This window comes from Drosophila montana, unplaced genomic scaffold (assembly GCF_035044405.1).
Source record: "Drosophila montana isolate Dmon_TW-CO22-7 unplaced genomic scaffold, ASM3504440v1 contig_1_1, whole genome shotgun sequence".
Lineage (NCBI taxonomy): Eukaryota > Metazoa > Arthropoda > Insecta > Diptera > Drosophilidae > Drosophila > Drosophila montana.
The window spans coordinates 540,838-559,526 of NW_026996920.1; the positions used below are offsets into that span (position 1 = coordinate 540,838).

The following is an 18,689-nucleotide window of genomic DNA, read 5'->3' on the forward strand; positions in this document are numbered from 1 at the left end:
AACATGGCAGTCAATCAAAGTACCGATACCTTTTTGGTTGTGCGTGTCGGTATTTAAATACCGTCCATTGCACTCTGAAGCCAGAGCTGCCAAAGATTTCAAATGCATCATACAGCTGACAAAAGTTTTTCCTTTTTCCAATAGAGTAACACTTGCCCTTTTTGTATACTGTTGTTTTGTTTAGTCTAGTCGATATTTTCAATATTTATAAATATAAAAGACTATGACGACGTGGGGAAATATTTGCCGCATATGTAGCAGTCCCGCAGACTACAATATCTTTGCCAAAATACCCACATATTTGCACGGCTCGACTAATGAGTTTCTGAATTATCAGAAACCAATTAACGTATTGCTTGAAGAGACATCCGGACTGAAAGTAAATATTTTTTATTACATTTTGTGTCAGCTTTAAAGTTTTTTTGATTTTTAATTTGGCTCTATAGAACTCTCCAGATGATGGACTGCCATCATTTATATGTGCACTCTGCATATCGTATTTAAAACACGCTGTAACATTCCGCGAACAGTGCATTAAAAACGCTCTTAGCCTTAAGCTAATCGAGCTATATCAACAGAAGTCAGTCAAAAATAAAGGTGACAAGGAAACTGCACTCTTTACGCCAGAGCAGCTGAGCTATGTGGAGCAAAGACCGGTGCACAATCTCCTGCTAAACAATAACAGCGCCAAGCTGGAAAGAACGGATAAAGTGCACAAAAAACTGCTTAATCAGACTGTGCCCCAACAATGCGGCAACAACGAGCGACGCATACGCTACTTGAACGATTTATTCGAAAAGCATCGAAATGCTACACAGGTAGGCAGCTCAACCTTATATTAAGCAACAAAATAACATGTGATTAACAGGCAACAGTGGAGCTGCCATCGACCAGCGCTGGCAGCGGCAGCGGAAATGGCGAGGAAGAAGACTATGCAGCCGTCACCTCTAGCGATGACAATGAGGAGAATGCGCTGTCACGCAAGCACAAGAATTGCTATAACTACACCGAAACGAATTTCGAGGAGGATGATCCCATGGAGCAGGCTCAGCTCAGGGACATCAAAGTCAATATACCCGAACCTATGTGGAAGGAGCGCAAGTGCCCGGCCTGCTCCAAGCGCTATATGCACGAAGACTCGCACCAAATGCATCTTGACAATTGCGTGGAATATCAGTTCATCAGTTTTGTTTCGGAAGTCAACAAACTGCTGGAGATAAAGCGTCAAAAGATGGTGTCACCACACGAGTTCATCAGACGTATGATATTTGCTCTACACAAAACCTGCACCTGGTTGCAGGAGCACTCGATCGATACCGATCTGGCCGATAAACTAAATCAGAGTAAAATAACTAATGGCAGCTGTGACAAAACGGAGAAAAGTGAGCCAGCACCAGAGGCCGCACCGAAGTGTTCCACCGGATGGGATAGTTTCCCATCCCCATCAAATGATGATGCCCTCTTTAGCAACTCCTTGCTTAAATTTAAGAGCGGTACTAACACCCCAATAACTGTTGAGAACAATGTACTGTATGCTATTGAGCGCTCTGAGAGTCGCAACTCGCAAAACACGCCCAAACTAGTGGTAAAGAAGCCTATACCTATAAGATGCAAAGGCCCTACGTCTGTTGCTGCAGCGGTTGCACCGTTGCATGAGGAGCGGGCACGTGCCACATTTCTAGAGAAGTTGCAGCGAGCCAACGTCACGCCACAGCAGCAGTCGCCAGTGCCAGCCACGCCCACAAGTGCAACGTTTACGCCTTTCTCAGCGGCGCGTTGCAGCCAATGCAATTTGGTATTCGAATCCGTTAGCGAACTGGAGATTCATAATGTTATGCATCATAATGGACAGTGCAATGTTAGCAACGCTAAGGACGAGGACGCACAACGCCGTCGAATAATTGCCCTATTCGAAGATGATATTTAATTTATTTTAGCTTAGTTTCATTTTATTCCGTAACATATTTAAGTCTGAATCACTTCCTTACAATTTATTGTATTCATCTTGTGCATTGTTTTATTTTATTCATTTTTAGTTCCTTTTTTTATATGTGGCAACTGTCTGTCCTTTGTATGTATATCAACATTGAATGTTTTCATCTACATCCCTAAGGAAACTTAAAAGTATTTTTAAACCATTTCTATATTTATATAAACCATAAAATGTCGAATAAACCAGCTATTTCAGGGCTATATATGCTCTTTAAGACTATCTAATCAAATTCGCCCTCTGTTTATTTCTCAAATATTTTGAAATTTCAAGGAACTTTCGCACTTTGTGCAGCAGGATGCCAATATGAAAAGTTTCAAGACGATAGCTTAATGGGGTCGGAGATGTCTCTATGCTTAACACATTCGCGATAATTTCTATGCTGTGATCACTTCTTCTTCAACGGTTTTTATGGTTAATATGTAACAGGAAACTTCAAAGCCGTGTTTTAATGCTTAACTTAAATGTCAACATATCTTAACTGTACCTGGCTAAGCATAGACTCGAACGTGTTTCATTACGAGATCGTTGTCCAGCAGTTGCGTATCCATTAGATTTTTCAGCAGCTGCATCAAGTTCATAGTTAGACTGGTATCGCGTAGGGCAAATAGTTGATTTAAAGCGTTCACAAGATGCTCCACCTGCATTTCCAATTGGCCAACAGATGGGCGTGCAGCAAAAATGTTGGCTAGCACGCGCACTCCGTAGACGGTGCGTAGCTTATCGGCGGAAGTGTTAAAACCAATACTCCGATTGGCCATAAAAAAGTTGTACAAATGCTGAAAATGCTGCGCGCACAAATCCCGCTCTCTGCTTACAATTTCCAACTGAAATACAATAAACATGTAATATTCGGCAGCCGGTTCCGCTGGCTTCTTCTTGTGCAGATTCTTGGCAATGTGTCGGCGATCGTCGACGGTTATGGAGGAAGCTGCATGACTGGCTATCAAATACAAGCAAATGCCAGCATCTTCCTGGTAGCCCTGGAGATCGTCTGACGGTAGCGTATAAATTTTCCACAATTTGGTCGCCAATTGCATCTGCAGCAACATGCTAGCGGACTTGCGGCATGTGGCCAAAATGTTGGCTAATGTCCAAAGGCAACTGCGCTTCAATCGCGGCTTTCGACTATTCAAAAGCGTAACTAGGTAGCTGCCAGCCAGCGCTGTTATTTTCTCACAAACATGCGCTTCTCCCAGTGAAAAGTTGCACAAGCATTCGGCAGCCTCAATCTGACGCTGCATATGGGTACCTGTTCAGGACACGACAGTCAGAAATGAAGAAGTTTATTGGGTTACTTTTAGCTACCTGTCAGCTCCTTAATTATCACTTGAGTTGCGCCCTGAACTTCAGCAAAGGCGTTGATATTTGCGTTGCCCTGCAAAAAGGCGTGGCTCAGGCGGTACATGTCCTCCACGGTTGCGTGTTTGCGTCGCTTAATACGACTAGCCATACCCTGCACATCTTTGATTCCCAGATTTTCCAATTCGCTTATTTTATCCTTAATTTGCCCCAAACCGAAGCGCAGTGCATCCGTTGTATCCATACGTAAATCTTTGCGTTGTTGTCGAGCGTACTCCCGTGTCCTAAGCCGAAGGGCAGTGTCATTCACCTGTGCAGGTGGCTCAGACGTTTTCACAGTTAGCTCCATTTTTTTAAATAAACTAAGCCGGCAAATTCACACTTATTTATACCGCCAGCTGTTGCTGGACAATTATTCTAAGCGCCTTAGTAGAGAAACGCTGGCAACTGTTCCCATCGTTCTGTGGTATTAACATATGTTATTTACGATAACATTGTTAAAATGGTATTTTTCAATTAAAGAATATTTTTTCGATTGTCGCATGCGGTCACACTGCTACTCAGTTGCATAAACAGTCGAGCAAAACGCCAAACAAATAAAATGTCGTTCAATATAATGCAAAAGCTCTCCTTACAATGCCTTAAGGCTGATCAGCCACTCTTGAGTAAGTAGTTGTCAATCCCATGCAAAATAAATACCTTAACATCTGTTCTTACCCTTGTAGCAACAATACGAAACGCCAGCAAAAAAACCGGTGGCAGCACACGCAACAAGAAGGGCCATCCGCGCCCAAAACATCGTGGATGGCGAGTGCTAGATGGGCACTATGTTTCCCAAGGAACAATATTGGCAACACAGTTAACGACCCGCTTTCATCCCGGCTTGAATGTAAGTAACTGCTGAATATGCTGAAATTGTTTTATACCCGAAGTTCTCCTATAGGTTGGCTTCGGACGCAACGGCACATTGTTTGCCTTGGAACACGGCAGAGTTATAGTAAGCTGCGAGACCATTGAACCAAACTGGGACCACACCTGGGTTCAGCGCAACTATGCCGGTCGACAAGATCAAACTATTTATAAGAAATTTTTCAATGTTATTCCGGAAGAGCAGCACCAGAGGTTTCGCCTCGTTGAGGAAATCTGAATTGTTTTAGATAAAAATAAAAACAAAAACAAAATTTGTTATCGTAAACATATTTTAGTAGCAATAGTACCCTTAATAATATTCAACAGGCTATCGAACTTTTTTGAATTACAATCCATCCACATTGCGGCATTCGCTTCACGCAGTGCTGCAAAAGGCGCAACGTTTTCTCGATAGCAAATATTCATATTTATCGGTATTACAAATGTCCTCTGTTTGCCGAACGCCTTTTTACGTTCAATTCTGATGATTATGCTAAATGCATTATTTATTGATAAAGTGATTAAATAGTCTGCCCTGGAAACTGGAAACGCTTTTTCAATTTATAACAAAATCTATTAACATATTCGACGGGTTTTGGAAAGCACGGAGAAGCCCAAAACAACGCTGTCCAAGAATCGACGCCGGCCTAAAAGACACACCAGAGATCCCATGCATCATCGTATCATAGAAAGGAATTGAGTGGCAAGTATAAAATCAGTCAAGGAGCAATTGTGGGCGCTGCCTGAAAATGACGAGACGACTTTCAAATGAAGATGCAAAAAAAAATAAAAGATGGAGCCCTGAAGAGGTCGATAAGATCTTTAAATTCATTCGAAAGAATCCGTTCGAATTACCCACCGGTACTGTGTATTATAAGAAGATGGCTCAAGACCTAAAACTAGATTCCCGTCATACTGTGGTGCGCTGCAAAGTTAAAAACCTGATAACATCGTACAAGAGAGCGAAGGCTTTGATAGCTACCAATAAACAGTTTCCCATGTCGGAAGTTTTGAAAGCCTGCCCCTACTACAGGCAGCTGCATGAAATGTTCAAGAAATCCCTTCCGGGCCGGAGAAACACAATATGTGCAGGGGGCCAAATATCTGCACTACATCCCAAGCTAGCTGTCGAAGAAGCGGCAACTGACATTGACGAAAACCTCTCCGAATGTTCGACAATTTCCCCAAGATTTATGGTGCAATTGCCCTCCCCAACAAATGCTGAAGCTCCTCTCGGAAATGTGGTTAAACCAGCTTGTGTCAAAAAAGAACAGGTCACTAGCTCGCCGGCGGTTTTAAAACCAACAGAAATTGCATTGAGTAGCATTCAGGCACCAAGCAAGCAAATCGCCCCTCCACAGAGAGAAGAACCAATGCTAACTGATTCCACGACCTCGCAAGCAGCAACAACAAGCGAGTCACCCGCTGAACAAGAGACCCCACAAGCTCGGCTCGATATAAGTAACACGTGTGCCGACTGCATCATAAGAGAGATTACAGAGATTGATGTTTCTTCAACTGCTGCTCTATCAACTGAGAGAGAATCCCCGGATGAAGCCATGGTACTCGCAAATCCTACCATAACTGTTCAGCAAGGAACCGTACCCACCGAGACTGACTTCAGACTAATGGAGCTTCGTTTGCGGGAAAAGGAATTGGACATAAAAATGTTTGACATCAGGGCAAACGAGCGTTTGGAGCGTCTTAAACTGGAATCGAAGGAGCGCATTGTCATGCGAAAACTTGATCTGAAATATGCCAAAAAATAGAAAACTTGTGCCTGGAATTTTTTTTGTTTTCTATTACTTATACTTAATATTAATGAAACCCGCTTTATAATTTACTTATTATTATTAACAATACTTTTTGTTTACCCAAATGAAATCATGTCAACATGCTTTCCAATAGAATTCCTTTTGACTGATTTGTAGAAGAATTATGATTAATTAAAATATGAGTTTTTTTTTTAAATTATCATTACACACAATACCGAAACTTTAATATTAAATGAGTCTTTGGGTCCAAAATGTTTGGTTTTTTTTTTTTGGCTACACTTTCGCACAGCGACTAACTAAAGTCCAAACATTTCACATATCGGAAAAAAAATGGTTTGACCAAACATTTAATTAAACAGTTCTAACAATACATATGCATAACAGTGTCGTTGCAGCGTTGTTTAACATTGCCTTAGTTATTTCAATTACAATATATCGATAATTTTGTACTTTTTGGTCTACCCCAATGTATCGATAATGCCATCGGCTTGACAGTTCTATTGCCGCCTGCCTCACACGTGTTTTGCATCGCAGCACATCGCTCGTATTATTTTCTTTGAGAAAATATCTAAATAGATAAAAAAAAAAAAGGAAGAAAATACAATGGCCGCAGTTGCAGAAACACCAAACGCTGAGGTGAGCGCTGAAGTGAAGGAGGCTGAAAAGGTAGAAGATGTAGTCGAGTCAGTGGCCGACAAAAACGGAGATGTAAAGAAAGAGGATCCGGAGGCTCCCGCTGCTGAAGAATACAGTAAGCAAGAGCGCGCAATCATTCGCCAAGTTGAATACTACTTTGGTGATGCTAATCTGCATCGAGACAAATTCCTCAGCGAGCAGATATCAAAGAACGAGGGCGGCTGGGTGCCGCTCTCAGTGCTGGTCACATTCAAACGTTTGGCATCGCTTACCACAGACTTCGATGAGATTGTTAATGCACTCAACAAATCTGACGAAGGCCTGGTGGAGATCAGCGAGGACAAACAGAGCTTGCGCCGTCACACCGAGCGACCCGTGCCGGAACACAATGAGGAGCGGCGCAAGGAGATTCAGGAACGCACCGTTTACGCTAAGGGGTTCCCATTGGACGCCCAAATGACTGAAATACTTGATTTTGTCAGCGCCTACGAAAAGGTGGTAAATGTGACAATGCGCAAACATTACGACAAGCCCACAAAGTCGTACAAGTTCAAGGGCAGTATTTTTGTCACTTTCGAAAAGAAGGAACAAGCCAAAGAGTTTTTCGAGAAGGAGAAGATCGTTTACAAAGAGCGTGAGTTGCTGCGCAAGTGGCAAATTGAATATTTAAAGGAGAAGCAGGAGGAATATCAAAAAAAGAACGAGAAACGCAAGAACAAGAAGGAGCCCAAGCCTGAACCAGAAATTGAATTGCCCAAAAACGCGATTGTTGTCTTTGAGGGTGCCCCAGACACTGTCACACGCGAGGAGATACGCGAAGCCTTTGAGAAAGTCAAGGACTTTGATATTGCGTACATTGAGTTCAACAAGGGCGATACCAAGGGCTCCGTACGTCTCACAGAGGCGGATGCGGCCGAGAAATACATTGCCAAAGTGGACGATGCCAAGGTGACATCTCCTTATGACACTTCCTCGTTTCTATTACTAATATTGATTTTTCATGTCTCCACTTTACAGCTCAAGTTTAACGATGAAGTCTCCCTCACACTGCGCAAGGCCACCGAGGATGAGGAAAAAGAGTTCTTGGACAAGGCTATCGAATTCATGAAGAAGCGTCGCGACTTCACACGCGGCAAGAACAACAAGCGCTTCGGCCGCAAACGTCACGGCGGCAACGACAACAGGAACAACAACAAGAAGCAGCGCTCAGAGTAGCGAGACACTCAGTTGTGCTAGACTCCAGATGCAGATGAAAATGTTAGTTCTAGTTGTTAGCTTTAAGCAACCATTTTGTGACATCCAATTGCTACTATTACTAGTTTTCCAGTAACATTAGGCATACGTAAGTCTGAGATCCGTATATCTGAGAAATATGTACAATTTACATAATTTGAGAGGAACTCTAATTTATTTTTACTACTGAACATGTTTTGTTTTTTCTTTGCTTAAAAAACATTAAAATAAATATCAGTTTGTAATCTATCTTGTATATATTCGATGTTGTCTGTTGCTTGGTTTAAAACAAATTAGCAGAGAATCATTGAAGGGACTGCAGGGATATATGCTGATCGTATCAGTTGATTCTTTTACTTTGCCTTAAACTTTTTAAATCGTCTCATTTTAACCGCAGAAATCGAACCTAATTGAATGAAACAGAATTCAGTTATTTTTTTTAGTAGTTTTTATTTTTATTGCTGGTTTGTGTATTTTCGTTCTTTTCTTGTGTGTTGTGTGTGTGTGTGTTTGTTAAATGATAGCAATATCAATATACATACATATGATTCAACTTAAAAACAATAAAAAATTAATATAAACTTCATAAATTACAATTATTAAATGCATTTACAAATTACAATACGCAAAAAAAAGAAACATAAAATTTTCAAAATTTGTTTTCTTCATCTTGTAGTTAAACTATTATCTAATTGGAATTAGGTGTAAAATTATATTTAGCTTTAAACTAGTCACAATTTAAATTTATTTATAGGTTTATATAGAATATGAGAGTAGCGAAAGTCAGCTTGAAAGGAGGTTGTGGGTACTTAAATGAAAAACAAAACGAATTTTCTCTTCATTTCCAACAGGGAAATCAAACAAAATGGATCTGTGCAAGCAGATAATTTACAACAGTAGTTCCTTAACTTTGTCTATATTCAACTTAAGGATTCAATCGTTAAGGCTCATGCGCAATCGAAGGCATAAGCTATAGAGTGCTTTGGATTTGATAATAATGATAACCTATATATACTTGAATAACTGCTAATGTGGTTTCGTTATATATATATTGTATTGTTCGGCTGTTTTGTTAGGGTCTGTGCATTTGTCATATGTAGATACGAGTTATACGAGACTTAATCAACATTTATACATAAATTAAACAATTACAAACAACGTCATCGTATCGTATTTCGCACGTTTTTCTTTGTCTTTATCTATATGTATATATATATATATATGTATGTATATGTTTATGTAGTATCTGTAGACTATCTACGAGTGTGTGTATATGGTGGGGTGCGCGCTCAAGCTATTTCCTAGTCGGAAGAAGAAATATACAGCGTTGCCTTCTTTTTGCTAGGGGTTATTTTTTACTTATCATTAGGCTAACACGATCTAACGATTTACAACGATATCCAGGCGCTGGCTTCAACTCAAACTCTCTCTCTCTCTCTTTGTCTTCCTCTCCATCTTATGTATACAACAGTCCATCCAAAATATGCATATGTAAATTTATATAGCTATATATAATGTGTGCTATGTAGTTAATAGTGCGCTGTTGGCTGCCTTCATCTGGGTAACGAGTTTTATTTCCAGACAGGCGTCAGATCCAGCGTGAGATTCTGTATCGTCCGATTACGCGCCGAGCTGCGCTTTTGTTTAACGGAGCTGGTGATCTCATTGACCAGGCCCTGGCAATCGTTGCAAACGGTCACCTGCTCGCCGCGCAGATTCTCCTTCTGATCCTGTTGCGTCTGCGCCAAATGGCTGCCCGAGGAGAAGAGGGCAAAACCGCGCGAGAAACGGGATCTGTTGGGAGAGCAAAAGAGAGAAAAATATAAGCTACTATCCTGCTTGTCGTGCTACTCAGCCCAATACTTACTTGCGCTCCAGAGTGCTGCTGTTGGACAGTGGCCGATGGGCCGGACTGTGCACGGGCAGACTGCGCGGTCCCTCCATGCTGCGGGACATGGCGTTGTTGTAGTGCTGCTGCTTTTGCTGGTACTGATGCACGCCCGACGGCCGCATGGCCCCGGAGTAGGAGGCGGACATGGATGCCTGATCGTGCAACGCCTCCACGGCTTGGCCAGTGGCAGCGGCTGCTGCAGCCGCAGAGCCTGGGCCAACACTGATGCCCGGCGTACTCATGTTTGATCTTTGGTGCTTGGGCGATGAGGGTGCACTTCCCACTGTGCTGCGAGTCTGCGAATGGTCAATGAAATAGCTAATTATGAATGTTCAGTTCCCTTTGAAGAGCTCTTGGACTCACCTTGCGATCTGACTCGGAACGCAGGAGGCGCTCGATCAGCGATTTGGGAAACTGATCGTCCATGATGTTGCCCGTCGATGAGGAGTGCGCGTGGTGGGCGGCATGGTGCGATGGCGATGGCGTGCTCGAGCTGGCCGGGCTGGACAGCAGCGAGGGTGAGATCAGCACCAGCGGCACATTGCGAAAATGCTCCGAGGGTATGCGCATCTTGGTATAGCACTTGGCGCAGACGGTGCGCTGGCACAGCTTGCACTGGATGCCCCATGGCCCAAAGAAGGAGAAGCGTGTGCGCAGGCAGAGAAAGCAGACACGACGCTTTTCAACATCCTCCTTGACGCGCACATCCATGGGCAGGCCCTCTAGCTCAGCCTTGGTCATGACGGAACGTATGTGAACGATCTCTGCTAGCGTGACAGACAGCCGATCATCACCACGTTCCATCCAGGTCTGTTTGTCCATAAAGGACTTGTTCCATGGGCCAAGCGAGGATGTTGAATGCGACGCCGTCTCGTCAGCTCCAGTTCCAGACATTCCACGTGTCTGCTGCTGCTGCTGCTGCTGCTCCAGTGACTGTGGCGCTTCAGGTGTCTTCTTCAACGGCTGTGCAAGCAGAGAAGGTGAAATAAGTTTAACGGATGCGTCATAAGATTAATTACAACCAGGTTCTGCTCAACTCACCTCTTTCGAGGAGCTGCTGACGTCATCCGACTGACGGGACTCGGGACGCGTGGGCGGCATCGAGTGCGTCTCGTCCAGGTTGCTCTGGCAGCCAACGATGGTGTGACGGCGGGCGGAGGCGCGTCGCGACTCGCTCTGTGTAGCCAGGTCATAGGCTGTGGAAAGCAGAGAGGAAGAGGAGGCGGCGGGTGGCCATTAGTTGTGATGCGGCATTCAATGGAAGGTCGGTCAACATTGCGTATGCGTTATATAGTATGTGTGTGTCGATGTGTATAAAAATAGTGGAGCAAACGATAGCGAAAACGAGAACGAGGCATTCAGCAAGCAGTGGGCAGAGTGGACAGGTGACAGGGGCGAAGGGGAGCGTCACATGTGTGTGAAGTATATGTATGTATATGTGTATGTATTTAATGTATGTGTGGGGAGACAAAAGACTTTCAAACGTATGGAAACTAATTGAAATTCTATTCAAAATCAATCAATCATCAGCTACCTGAGAAATGGTAGATTGATTCAATTAGAACCAATTAAAATCATAAACAACAAATAACCTTAGTTACACGATTTTGCTCGCTTAATTGAATTATAAATAGTTCCTCAGAGATTTCAAGAGACGTTGTTGAAGTTGGAATAAAGGAATAATGTTGACTCAAGGGATACTATATACTTTATAAATCTAAAAAAGGATGAACTACTCTCAATAGCATTATTTGTATCGCTTGAAGATCTTCAGAGCTGTCAATGAAATTTAATTAATAGTAATAAGTTATCGATATCGATAACAATTAAAATGCTCCTAACACATAATTATAGTCGCTTTATTGCTACCCGGGCAGATACTTAAATGTTTTAACGAAGACGACATGTCCACAACAATTTCCATGGCGTTAATTTTATTAGTTATGCAGTTTGATGGTGTGGAATTTGATGTGTTATCGATTATGAACACGATATTTGATGTTATCGATAAGAAACTTAGCTGTTACGGTTAATAATGCGATTCAAAGCCAATTTTCGATTCTAAGGTAATATGTCACGCATAGCTGCATTCATTTAGAAGGATGTATTTATTTGTGTGATAAAATTAATGTTTTAACAATGAGCGATTAATGCAGTTTTGTAATCGTTTTAATTTTGAATGCATCGAATATGTGAGCGATGGCAAGCAGATAAAAAAAGCTAAGAACGAGGTAAATCTTCGAATATTCTCGCATATTTACATTCCAAGGCATTATCGTAGAATCTGCGATATTCGTCCTGCGCTTGCTGCTGATGCGGCGGCGGCGGCTGATCCTCTGCCCAGCGCGAAAAAAAAGTGTTGCATAGTTTAAGGCAGCGTGTGCAAATTTTTCATTTTGATCGTGATTTTTGTATAATTTTTTTTTAATTTAAAGCGTATTTGTTTTTGTATTTTTCAAATTGAAAGTTAAAGATATATTAATTAATAAATTAAATATTTCAGCACATCAACCAAAATGTTAGTTTGCATATATAAAAAATAAGTTTGTCATGCAACATAGTTTTTATATAATATTTCTGTTTTTATTATGTTTTATACTTGTTTAAAGTATTTTTTTGTTTGTAATTTGTTGTGTATTTTTTGTTGTTACAAATATTTCGAGATTATTTCTTCTTGTTGTGTTGTGGGTGTGTGTTTGTTGTGTGTCTGTGTGTGTGTGCATATCCTTAACCGGCATCAATTGTCTTCAGCCTGCGCCCACACCAACTGCTCTCCAACCAACTATATATTTCATCTTAATATATATTTATCAGATCGGTTCTCATTTGTTCTTAGTGCGTTTGGCAAAATATAATACATTTGATTTTGTCAACAAAATCATAAAACATAATTAATTAGCGGTAGTTGTGTGCATATCAATAAATAGGCCATGTTTAAACAAACGATCAAATACCTTCGCAAAAGTAAAGTTTTTTTTGTGTTTGGTTTTGTGGAAAGTGTGGAAAAAGTAAGAAATAAAACAAAAATAAAATTTTAAATAAAAACAAAACCGCGTCAATATATTAAATTATATATAGTGTACTCAAGTTAAGTGTGACACAAAGTACGAAGGAACAGGTTAATATATTTAACTGGAATTAATTTATTGTTATTATTTTTTTATTTATAACAAAGTTGATCCAATAAATCTTGCCAAAAAAATTATTTACATTTATTTATGATTAATATAAAAATAATGTTCATGCTAGTCCCAAATGTATTCAAATAAGAGATTCGTTTATATGGAATCTCTTGAACTATTTCCAATTCAAATCTTGGAATCGAAATCGTAATAAGGGCTCATTGTTGAATAAACTAAATCATATTTTTAATATATTTCATAACTTTTAAAGGGTGTAAGCTAAGCAGCAAGAATGTATCATAATCTTTTTCTATATATACATATATATATATATATATATACTAGCGGGTATAACCCGGCCTTGCCCGTCGCACGTATGTTATAAAATTAATGTTTTCTAAAAGCTTTGAAAATGATTTTGAAACTGATCGGACGGGAATCAAACAAACTTAAAATTCACCAAAAAAAACTTTGAAATGCATTTTCCACCGAAGGAGGTTAGGTTTTTTCGAAAAATGTGAAACGCGTCTCAAATGATGTTTCTTATAGATCTTTGGAAATAAATTTGAACACAAAACGTCATCCACCAAATCTTCGACCCCCATTTGCACCAAGGAGGGATGGATTTTTCAAAAAGAGTGAAGCACCCCTCAAATGAATTTGAACATAGATCTTTGAAAATGAGTTTGGGGCCGATCGGATGGTAAACAAAAAACTTTCATACAACCGTTTTCCGCCAATTTACTACTGTTGCGGGTGGAATTTCCCAATTCGCTGAAATACGTATTCATTAAGTTCTTATGGAGAGCTTTGAAAATAAGCTCGAAGCAAATCGGACACAACTTAAAACTTCGCACAAAAAATCTTTGAGTCGCATTCCACCCGAGAAAGTTTGGATTCTGCGAAAAGTGTGAAACACGTCTCAAATGATTTTTCTTATAGATCTTTGGAAATGAATTTGAGCGCGAAACGTCACCCACCAAATCTTTGACCTCCATTTCCACCAAGGAGGAACGGATTTTTCGAAAAGTGTGAAACACCCCTCAAATAAATTTGAACAAAGATCTTTGAAAATAAGTTTGAGGCCGATCCGATGGTAAACAAAAAACTTTCATACAACCGTTTTCCGCCAATTTACCACTGTTGCGGGTGGAATTTCCCAAATCGCTGAAATACGTGTTCATTAAGTTCTTATGGAGAGCTTTGAAAATAAGTTTGAAGCAAATCGGACACAACTTAAAACTTCGCCCAAAAAATCTTTGAATCGCATTCCCCCCGAAGAAGTTTGAATTCTGCGAAAAGTGAAAAACACGTCTCAAATGAATTTTCATATAGATACTTGGAAATGAATTTGAGGGCGAAACGTCACCCACCAAATTTTTGACCCCCATTTCCACCAAGGAGGCATGCATTTTCCAAAAAGTGGGAAACACCCCTCAAATGAATTTGAACAAAGACCTTTGAAAATAAATTTGAGGCCGATCGGATGGTAAACAAAAAAGTTACATACAAACGTTTTTCGCGATTTTTCCACACTTGCGGGTGGAATTTCCCGAAACCCCGTCTTAACGTGCACCTACATCACATAAGGTAGCTACAGTGAAAATTTCAGCTTCCTAACTCTTACGGTTTGGGCTGTGCGTTGATCACCAATCAGTCAGTCAGTCAGTCAGTCAGTCAGTCAGGACAAACAGTTTTATATATAGAGATATCAAAACTTGCATTCAATATAAATTTATTTATATTCAATATATATTGTTTTTAAATATATTGGACATTATAAGTTATTTGGCGACTACTTTGACCCAACTATCTTAAGCATCTGCTTATAAGTGCAGCAACAAACTACCATTATATATCTATGTTTGTATATATAATTGGTTTCATTAAATTAACCGACACCTTCAATCATCCATGGACAAATTGAAAGAGGTTGGAGCTAAGGGATTTCAATCTTTAAAATGTTTAAAACTCTTGTCAAGGTAAATTATTATGAACCATGAAAAAGCGAATTACGCGCAATATTTACTTGCAATATTTAACTTGCCTCCATCATAATAATAATAAAATATGGTATTTAAAAATAGCTCATTGTGTAAAGTTTGTAGCCCGTTTTTTTTAAGTTATTTTTTATCAAAATAGGGAGTTCTTTATGTGAAGTACTTATTCCTATTTTTATTAACTTGCTTTCCTCTTTTTCCTCTGTTTTATTTATGAGTAAACATTTAGTGAAAATTAGATTATCAGATTCCATAAACTATGTATTTCCGAACCAGCTAAAACTTGGTATATTGTTACTCATATAAGAAACGTAGATTAAAATTTGTTTATAGCATCGCAATCGGAGCTAGTTCCTCGTCATGTAGGGTGTTTTCTAGACTTAATCAAACTAGTTGATTTTAACTTGTTTCATCTGAAGCTGGTTGTAACCCAAGTAAGCCGAGTATTTCTAGTTGAAATCAGCTTGGATTACAGAAAACTTGTTCCTTTATACTTTGTGCACATTTCGTAACATCTGTTGTATATTCTATATAGATATCGTTTGACATCGATACTTACTTGTGCGTCTCGGTCGCATCAGCAAGGCCGGCGACTCGTGCCTCATCTGACCGCCCAATATGTAGCCGCCGATTGGATATGGCGGCATTTTGGGCTGGGAATAACGATGCAGCTCGGCGAGATGGGCGGCGGCAGCTGCTGTGGAGGCGTTGCCGCTGCTGATGCTGGAGTCATCGAAGATTTGCTCGTCGTCCTGGCCAGATGAATATTTGTCGCATATTGAATAATCGTGTGGTGTGGCATGTGGCACCGCCTGACAACTCACCTGCAACTTTGAGAAATCCACTTTGATGAGCCGCTGCCGGGAGCGCGACAGCGTCGCGTTTGTCGAATTTGGAAGCACTGCAAAAACAAATGACGAAACGTAACTCTTAGACCCAGAGCGAAAGTGAAGTAGACTAAATTAATGCTATGGGAAAATGGATGTGTATGCTGCCTTGTCAGTGTGTGAGTATGTGTGTGTGTGTGTGTGTGACTGAGTGCACTCACAGCTGCTTTGATTAGATTACATGCTTGGTAAGTTGCACAAGCAGAGACTAACCCTCCCCATCCCTGCCCACGAAGGGGTCTAGAGCGTAACCAGCTCCATGGACTCGCCCCTCGCCCGGCAATTAGACAACGTCTTGAGCTTTGCTCTTTTACTTTGTCATCTTATTGTCGGTTTGTTTCTTTAGTTGTTGTTTTTTTTTTAGTACCTCGTCTGGGCATTCAACTAACCGTTAAGTCAACGCCTTTAATGGTTCTACCCGTCAAGTTTTTTCTTCCGCTTGTGCAATGCTCGTAAAAGTGCTTGGGAAATTAACCCGAAGAGCATGTTTCAGCTTCAAGCGGGGTCGGCATGTTATTTATTTAAAATAATAAAAAGTTTTATTTACAACAAATTTGAAAGGAGAATATATATTGGTAGCTTTTAGTTAAGTCAGTTTTTTAAGCCATGAACAAATTTAGTTTCTAGATGGATTCCGCACAGTTTTCATTCGTTTTTTGCTATTGTCCACTTAAGAAAGGAAGAAAATGTTCTGCATGATTGCATGAACAAATTTTAGTCAAATAAACCAGTTAAAATGTTTGAACTTCTGAACTGGGCGAGGGGAATTTAGTTTTACTTTTTGTTATTCAAAAGTAACAAAAAGTTCTGTTTATAAAATAATTAAGAAATTAAGTTTGAACGCAATTTTTGTAACATATCTTCTTTAGGTATGTATGTATTTACAGAAAAAAGGGTAACTAGGGGGACTGTATTAATTTGAATATTGTTAAACAAATCTACTTTATTTGAAAATTAGCTACTTTTTTTATTTAAACTGGTCTCTTCCCCTCTAGGTTATTTCACCATCCTCTGCTGTCCAATTTTCAGGTGGAATTACGCCTGCGACTTTCATTTCGATATACTTGAGGAGTGCCGCATGCAAAGTTCTTGCTCGAAGGACGGAACTGTTACTGCCCCCTACCCCCAACCCCACACCCAGCCAACTGGCTGGAAATTGAAACCAGGTCAACGCAAAAAGTGGCATCGATAATGACTTGGCTGCTACCTTTTGATATCCTGACAGCCTGACGGGGCTTTGGTGTTGGCGGATTGACAGCGGTTGCAGTGGCGGCAGCACGCGGCGCAGCACGTGGCGTTGGCTGTGGTTGCGACTGCGACTGCGGCTGTGACTGCAACGGCGACTGCGACTGAAACTGTGTGGCAGCAACTGTCTCGGTTTCCGTTTCGGGGCCGCAATAGAGCGACGCATCGCTGGCAACATCAACGACATCCGCGTTGCGTACGACGTGATGCGATCTGAACACTGCAGCGGCTGTTGAGCGCTTGGCACTGGGCGTCGTTTGTTGTTTGGCAGCCATTTGTGCGCAGCGAGCGATTTCGAGTGTTGGTTTCGTTTTTTTTTGTTTTTGGCTAAGAAAGTTGGCTTAAACTTTGCATTGCATGTGGAGGAAATTGCCGCCCCGCCTGTCAGAGCTGTTGCTCTACTTTCAGGGCACTTCACTTTGCACAACACGTTTGTTGTTTTCTCCTGATTTGTGTTTTCTTTCTTTTTTCACTCTTGCACGGTTGCATTCGGGCTATCGATCCGACAGGCAACCAACCCCACTACCGTAGGGCTAACAGTTGTTGTCCCATTTTTGGGGGTGTGTGCGTGTGCGTGTGTTTGTGCTTGTGCTTGTCTGGTTAATTGACTGAATGACTGACTGACTGGTTGATAGTCGTTTGGCAGCGCGACGCGCGTTTTTAATACTTTTTGTTACAAGTAGTTTTCAATTAAACTGCTTAATCAGGTCGTTTTCATTTTTACCCGCGCCACGCGTCGCCTGCGGCCAGCCACAACACACGTAGCGACACCGCCGAAGCTTAACACGAAACTGTCGACTGTCTCTCAGCAACGCATTTACTTGAGCTCGAAAAGCTTTATACACCAAGCGCATGCGTCGCGCAAAGAGAGTGGGTGACAGATTAAGAGACAGAGAGAGCGCACGCTTTGTTTTGTTTTGACATTTAACATTTATCGCTGTTTGTCTTTGTTACGTCATTAGTTTTGATGAGCGGCTACTTTTGGTGACGTCGCTTAAGGGAGCGCGCAGAAAGAGAACACATTAAAGAATAATGCGTAAAGCTGTGCGTTAGATTATGTTTAAAGCTAATGAAAGTGAATGGGCTGCGCTAAGGTACGTTAAAGCTATTTTTAAGCCGTATTTTTTTATGCGCTATTTTAAGCTTAAACAGTGTAATTGGCTCAAATTTATTGGGGTTCAATGTTAATTGATTTGTACAGATACACGGGTAAAATGGTAAAAGATATCGTTCACATGGTTAAAAACAAGCTATCTTTACAAAACAAGGTCGGCAGCAACAGTTTGTGCTGCTCAGTAGGTGAATAAAAGGAACAGGTCATAATAATCAGGTAGAGATCTGTATTGCTCGTTGGTATATGATCAAACAGCTAATATGCCAAGATACCAGGAGCATCTACGTACTACCATGTTAGCCAGGCGGCGAAATGCTCAGGACTTAGCTTAACTGATTAATTTACCACAATGTACTTCCAGTGGAACTCGACACTAAAATAATACCTCAACTGCCAACATTGTGTAAAAAAACTAGGCAACAGAAAATAAACAAAAATCGCTGCATGCTTTTAGGCTGATTCATTAACATCGCCATTTACTAGCCAGCTCAAAGGGGTATGCAACACTGGTTTTCGAAAATCTAACCAAACGCGCAACCGTCTTTCACTCGGCCTCTGTTGCACGAATGCAGCGATTGCAGCAGA

The 18,689-nt window shown here is 40.9% G+C and overlaps 5 protein-coding genes across 9 annotated transcripts in view; 3 read left to right on the forward strand and 2 right to left on the reverse strand.

Moving 5' to 3' along the window:
- The first annotated feature begins 142 nt into the window (after positions 1–142).
- LOC135426328 (uncharacterized) lies at positions 143–2,222 on the forward strand. Its single transcript, XM_064679387.1, has 3 exons — positions 143–379; positions 447–818; positions 869–2,222. The coding sequence occupies exons 1-3, from the start codon at positions 224–226 to the stop codon at positions 1,925–1,927; spliced, it is 1,587 nt and encodes a 528-aa protein (XP_064535457.1). The 5' UTR covers positions 143–223; the 3' UTR covers positions 1,928–2,222.
- On the reverse strand, positions 1,991–3,766 carry LOC135426330 (uncharacterized). Its single transcript, XM_064679389.1, has 2 exons — positions 3,299–3,766; positions 1,991–3,242 (listed from the first exon to the last, which is right to left on the reverse strand). The coding sequence occupies exons 1-2, from the start codon at positions 3,639–3,641 to the stop codon at positions 2,482–2,484; spliced, it is 1,104 nt and encodes a 367-aa protein (XP_064535459.1). The 5' UTR covers positions 3,642–3,766; the 3' UTR covers positions 1,991–2,481.
- Positions 3,767–3,798: 32 nt separating this feature from the next.
- On the forward strand, positions 3,799–4,473 carry mRpL27 (mitochondrial ribosomal protein L27). The gene is made up of 3 exons (XM_064679390.1): positions 3,799–3,957; positions 4,018–4,181; positions 4,236–4,473. The coding sequence occupies exons 1-3, from the start codon at positions 3,894–3,896 to the stop codon at positions 4,437–4,439; spliced, it is 432 nt and encodes a 143-aa protein (XP_064535460.1). The 5' UTR covers positions 3,799–3,893; the 3' UTR covers positions 4,440–4,473.
- A 2,015-nt stretch (positions 4,474–6,488) lies between these two features.
- Positions 6,489–8,101, forward strand: La (La autoantigen-like). The gene is made up of 2 exons (XM_064679388.1): positions 6,489–7,560; positions 7,630–8,101. The coding sequence occupies exons 1-2, from the start codon at positions 6,580–6,582 to the stop codon at positions 7,825–7,827; spliced, it is 1,179 nt and encodes a 392-aa protein (XP_064535458.1). The 5' UTR covers positions 6,489–6,579; the 3' UTR covers positions 7,828–8,101.
- Positions 8,102–8,279: 178 nt separating this feature from the next.
- Positions 8,280–18,689, reverse strand: part of spir (spire) — a 58,982-nt gene continuing 48,572 nt past the window's right edge. For 2 of the 5 annotated variants that reach the window (XM_064679379.1, XM_064679378.1), the window contains exons 11-16: positions 15,683–15,759; positions 15,418–15,610; positions 10,778–10,932; positions 10,100–10,699; positions 9,713–10,032; positions 8,280–9,639 (exon numbers count right to left, since the gene is read on the reverse strand). In XM_064679379.1, the coding sequence (XP_064535449.1) occupies positions 9,417–9,639; positions 9,713–10,032; positions 10,100–10,699; positions 10,778–10,932; positions 15,418–15,610; positions 15,683–15,759 (1,568 nt within the window). In that variant the 3' untranslated portion in view covers positions 8,280–9,416. Of the gene's footprint in view, positions 9,640–9,712; positions 10,033–10,099; positions 10,700–10,777; positions 10,933–11,997; positions 12,073–12,297; positions 12,691–15,041; positions 15,050–15,413; positions 15,611–15,682; positions 15,760–16,952; positions 17,764–18,689 lie in introns of those variants that run through there. The other 3 variants (XM_064679382.1, XM_064679380.1, XM_064679381.1) reach the window with 3 other exon arrangements.

What these genes read in the sequence shown, in the direction of transcription:
- LOC135426328 (XM_064679387.1), top strand. Translation starts at nt 224, where the DNA reads ATGACGACGTGGGGAAATATTTGCCGCATATGTAGCAGTCCCGCAGAC. An exon ending in AAGAGACATCCGGACTGAAA is followed by an intron (nt 380 to 446) that starts GTAAATATTTTT and finishes TTGGCTCTATAG; the next exon opens with AACTCTCCAGATGATGGACT. An exon ending in AGCATCGAAATGCTACACAG is followed by an intron (nt 819 to 868) that starts GTAGGCAGCTCA and finishes TGTGATTAACAG; the next exon opens with GCAACAGTGGAGCTGCCATC.
- LOC135426330 (XM_064679389.1), bottom strand. Translation starts at nt 3,641, where the DNA reads ATGGAGCTAACTGTGAAAACGTCTGAGCCACCTGCACAGGTGAATGAC. An exon ending in GATAATTAAGGAGCTGACAG is followed by an intron (nt 3,243 to 3,298) that starts GTAGCTAAAAGT and finishes TGTCCTGAACAG; the next exon opens with GTACCCATATGCAGCGTCAG.
- mRpL27 (XM_064679390.1), top strand. Translation starts at nt 3,894, where the DNA reads ATGTCGTTCAATATAATGCAAAAGCTCTCCTTACAATGCCTTAAGGCT. An exon ending in GGCTGATCAGCCACTCTTGA is followed by an intron (nt 3,958 to 4,017) that starts GTAAGTAGTTGT and finishes TTACCCTTGTAG; the next exon opens with CAACAATACGAAACGCCAGC. An exon ending in GCTTTCATCCCGGCTTGAAT is followed by an intron (nt 4,182 to 4,235) that starts GTAAGTAACTGC and finishes GTTCTCCTATAG; the next exon opens with GTTGGCTTCGGACGCAACGG.
- La (XM_064679388.1), top strand. Translation starts at nt 6,580, where the DNA reads ATGGCCGCAGTTGCAGAAACACCAAACGCTGAGGTGAGCGCTGAAGTG. An exon ending in CCAAAGTGGACGATGCCAAG is followed by an intron (nt 7,561 to 7,629) that starts GTGACATCTCCT and finishes TCCACTTTACAG; the next exon opens with CTCAAGTTTAACGATGAAGT.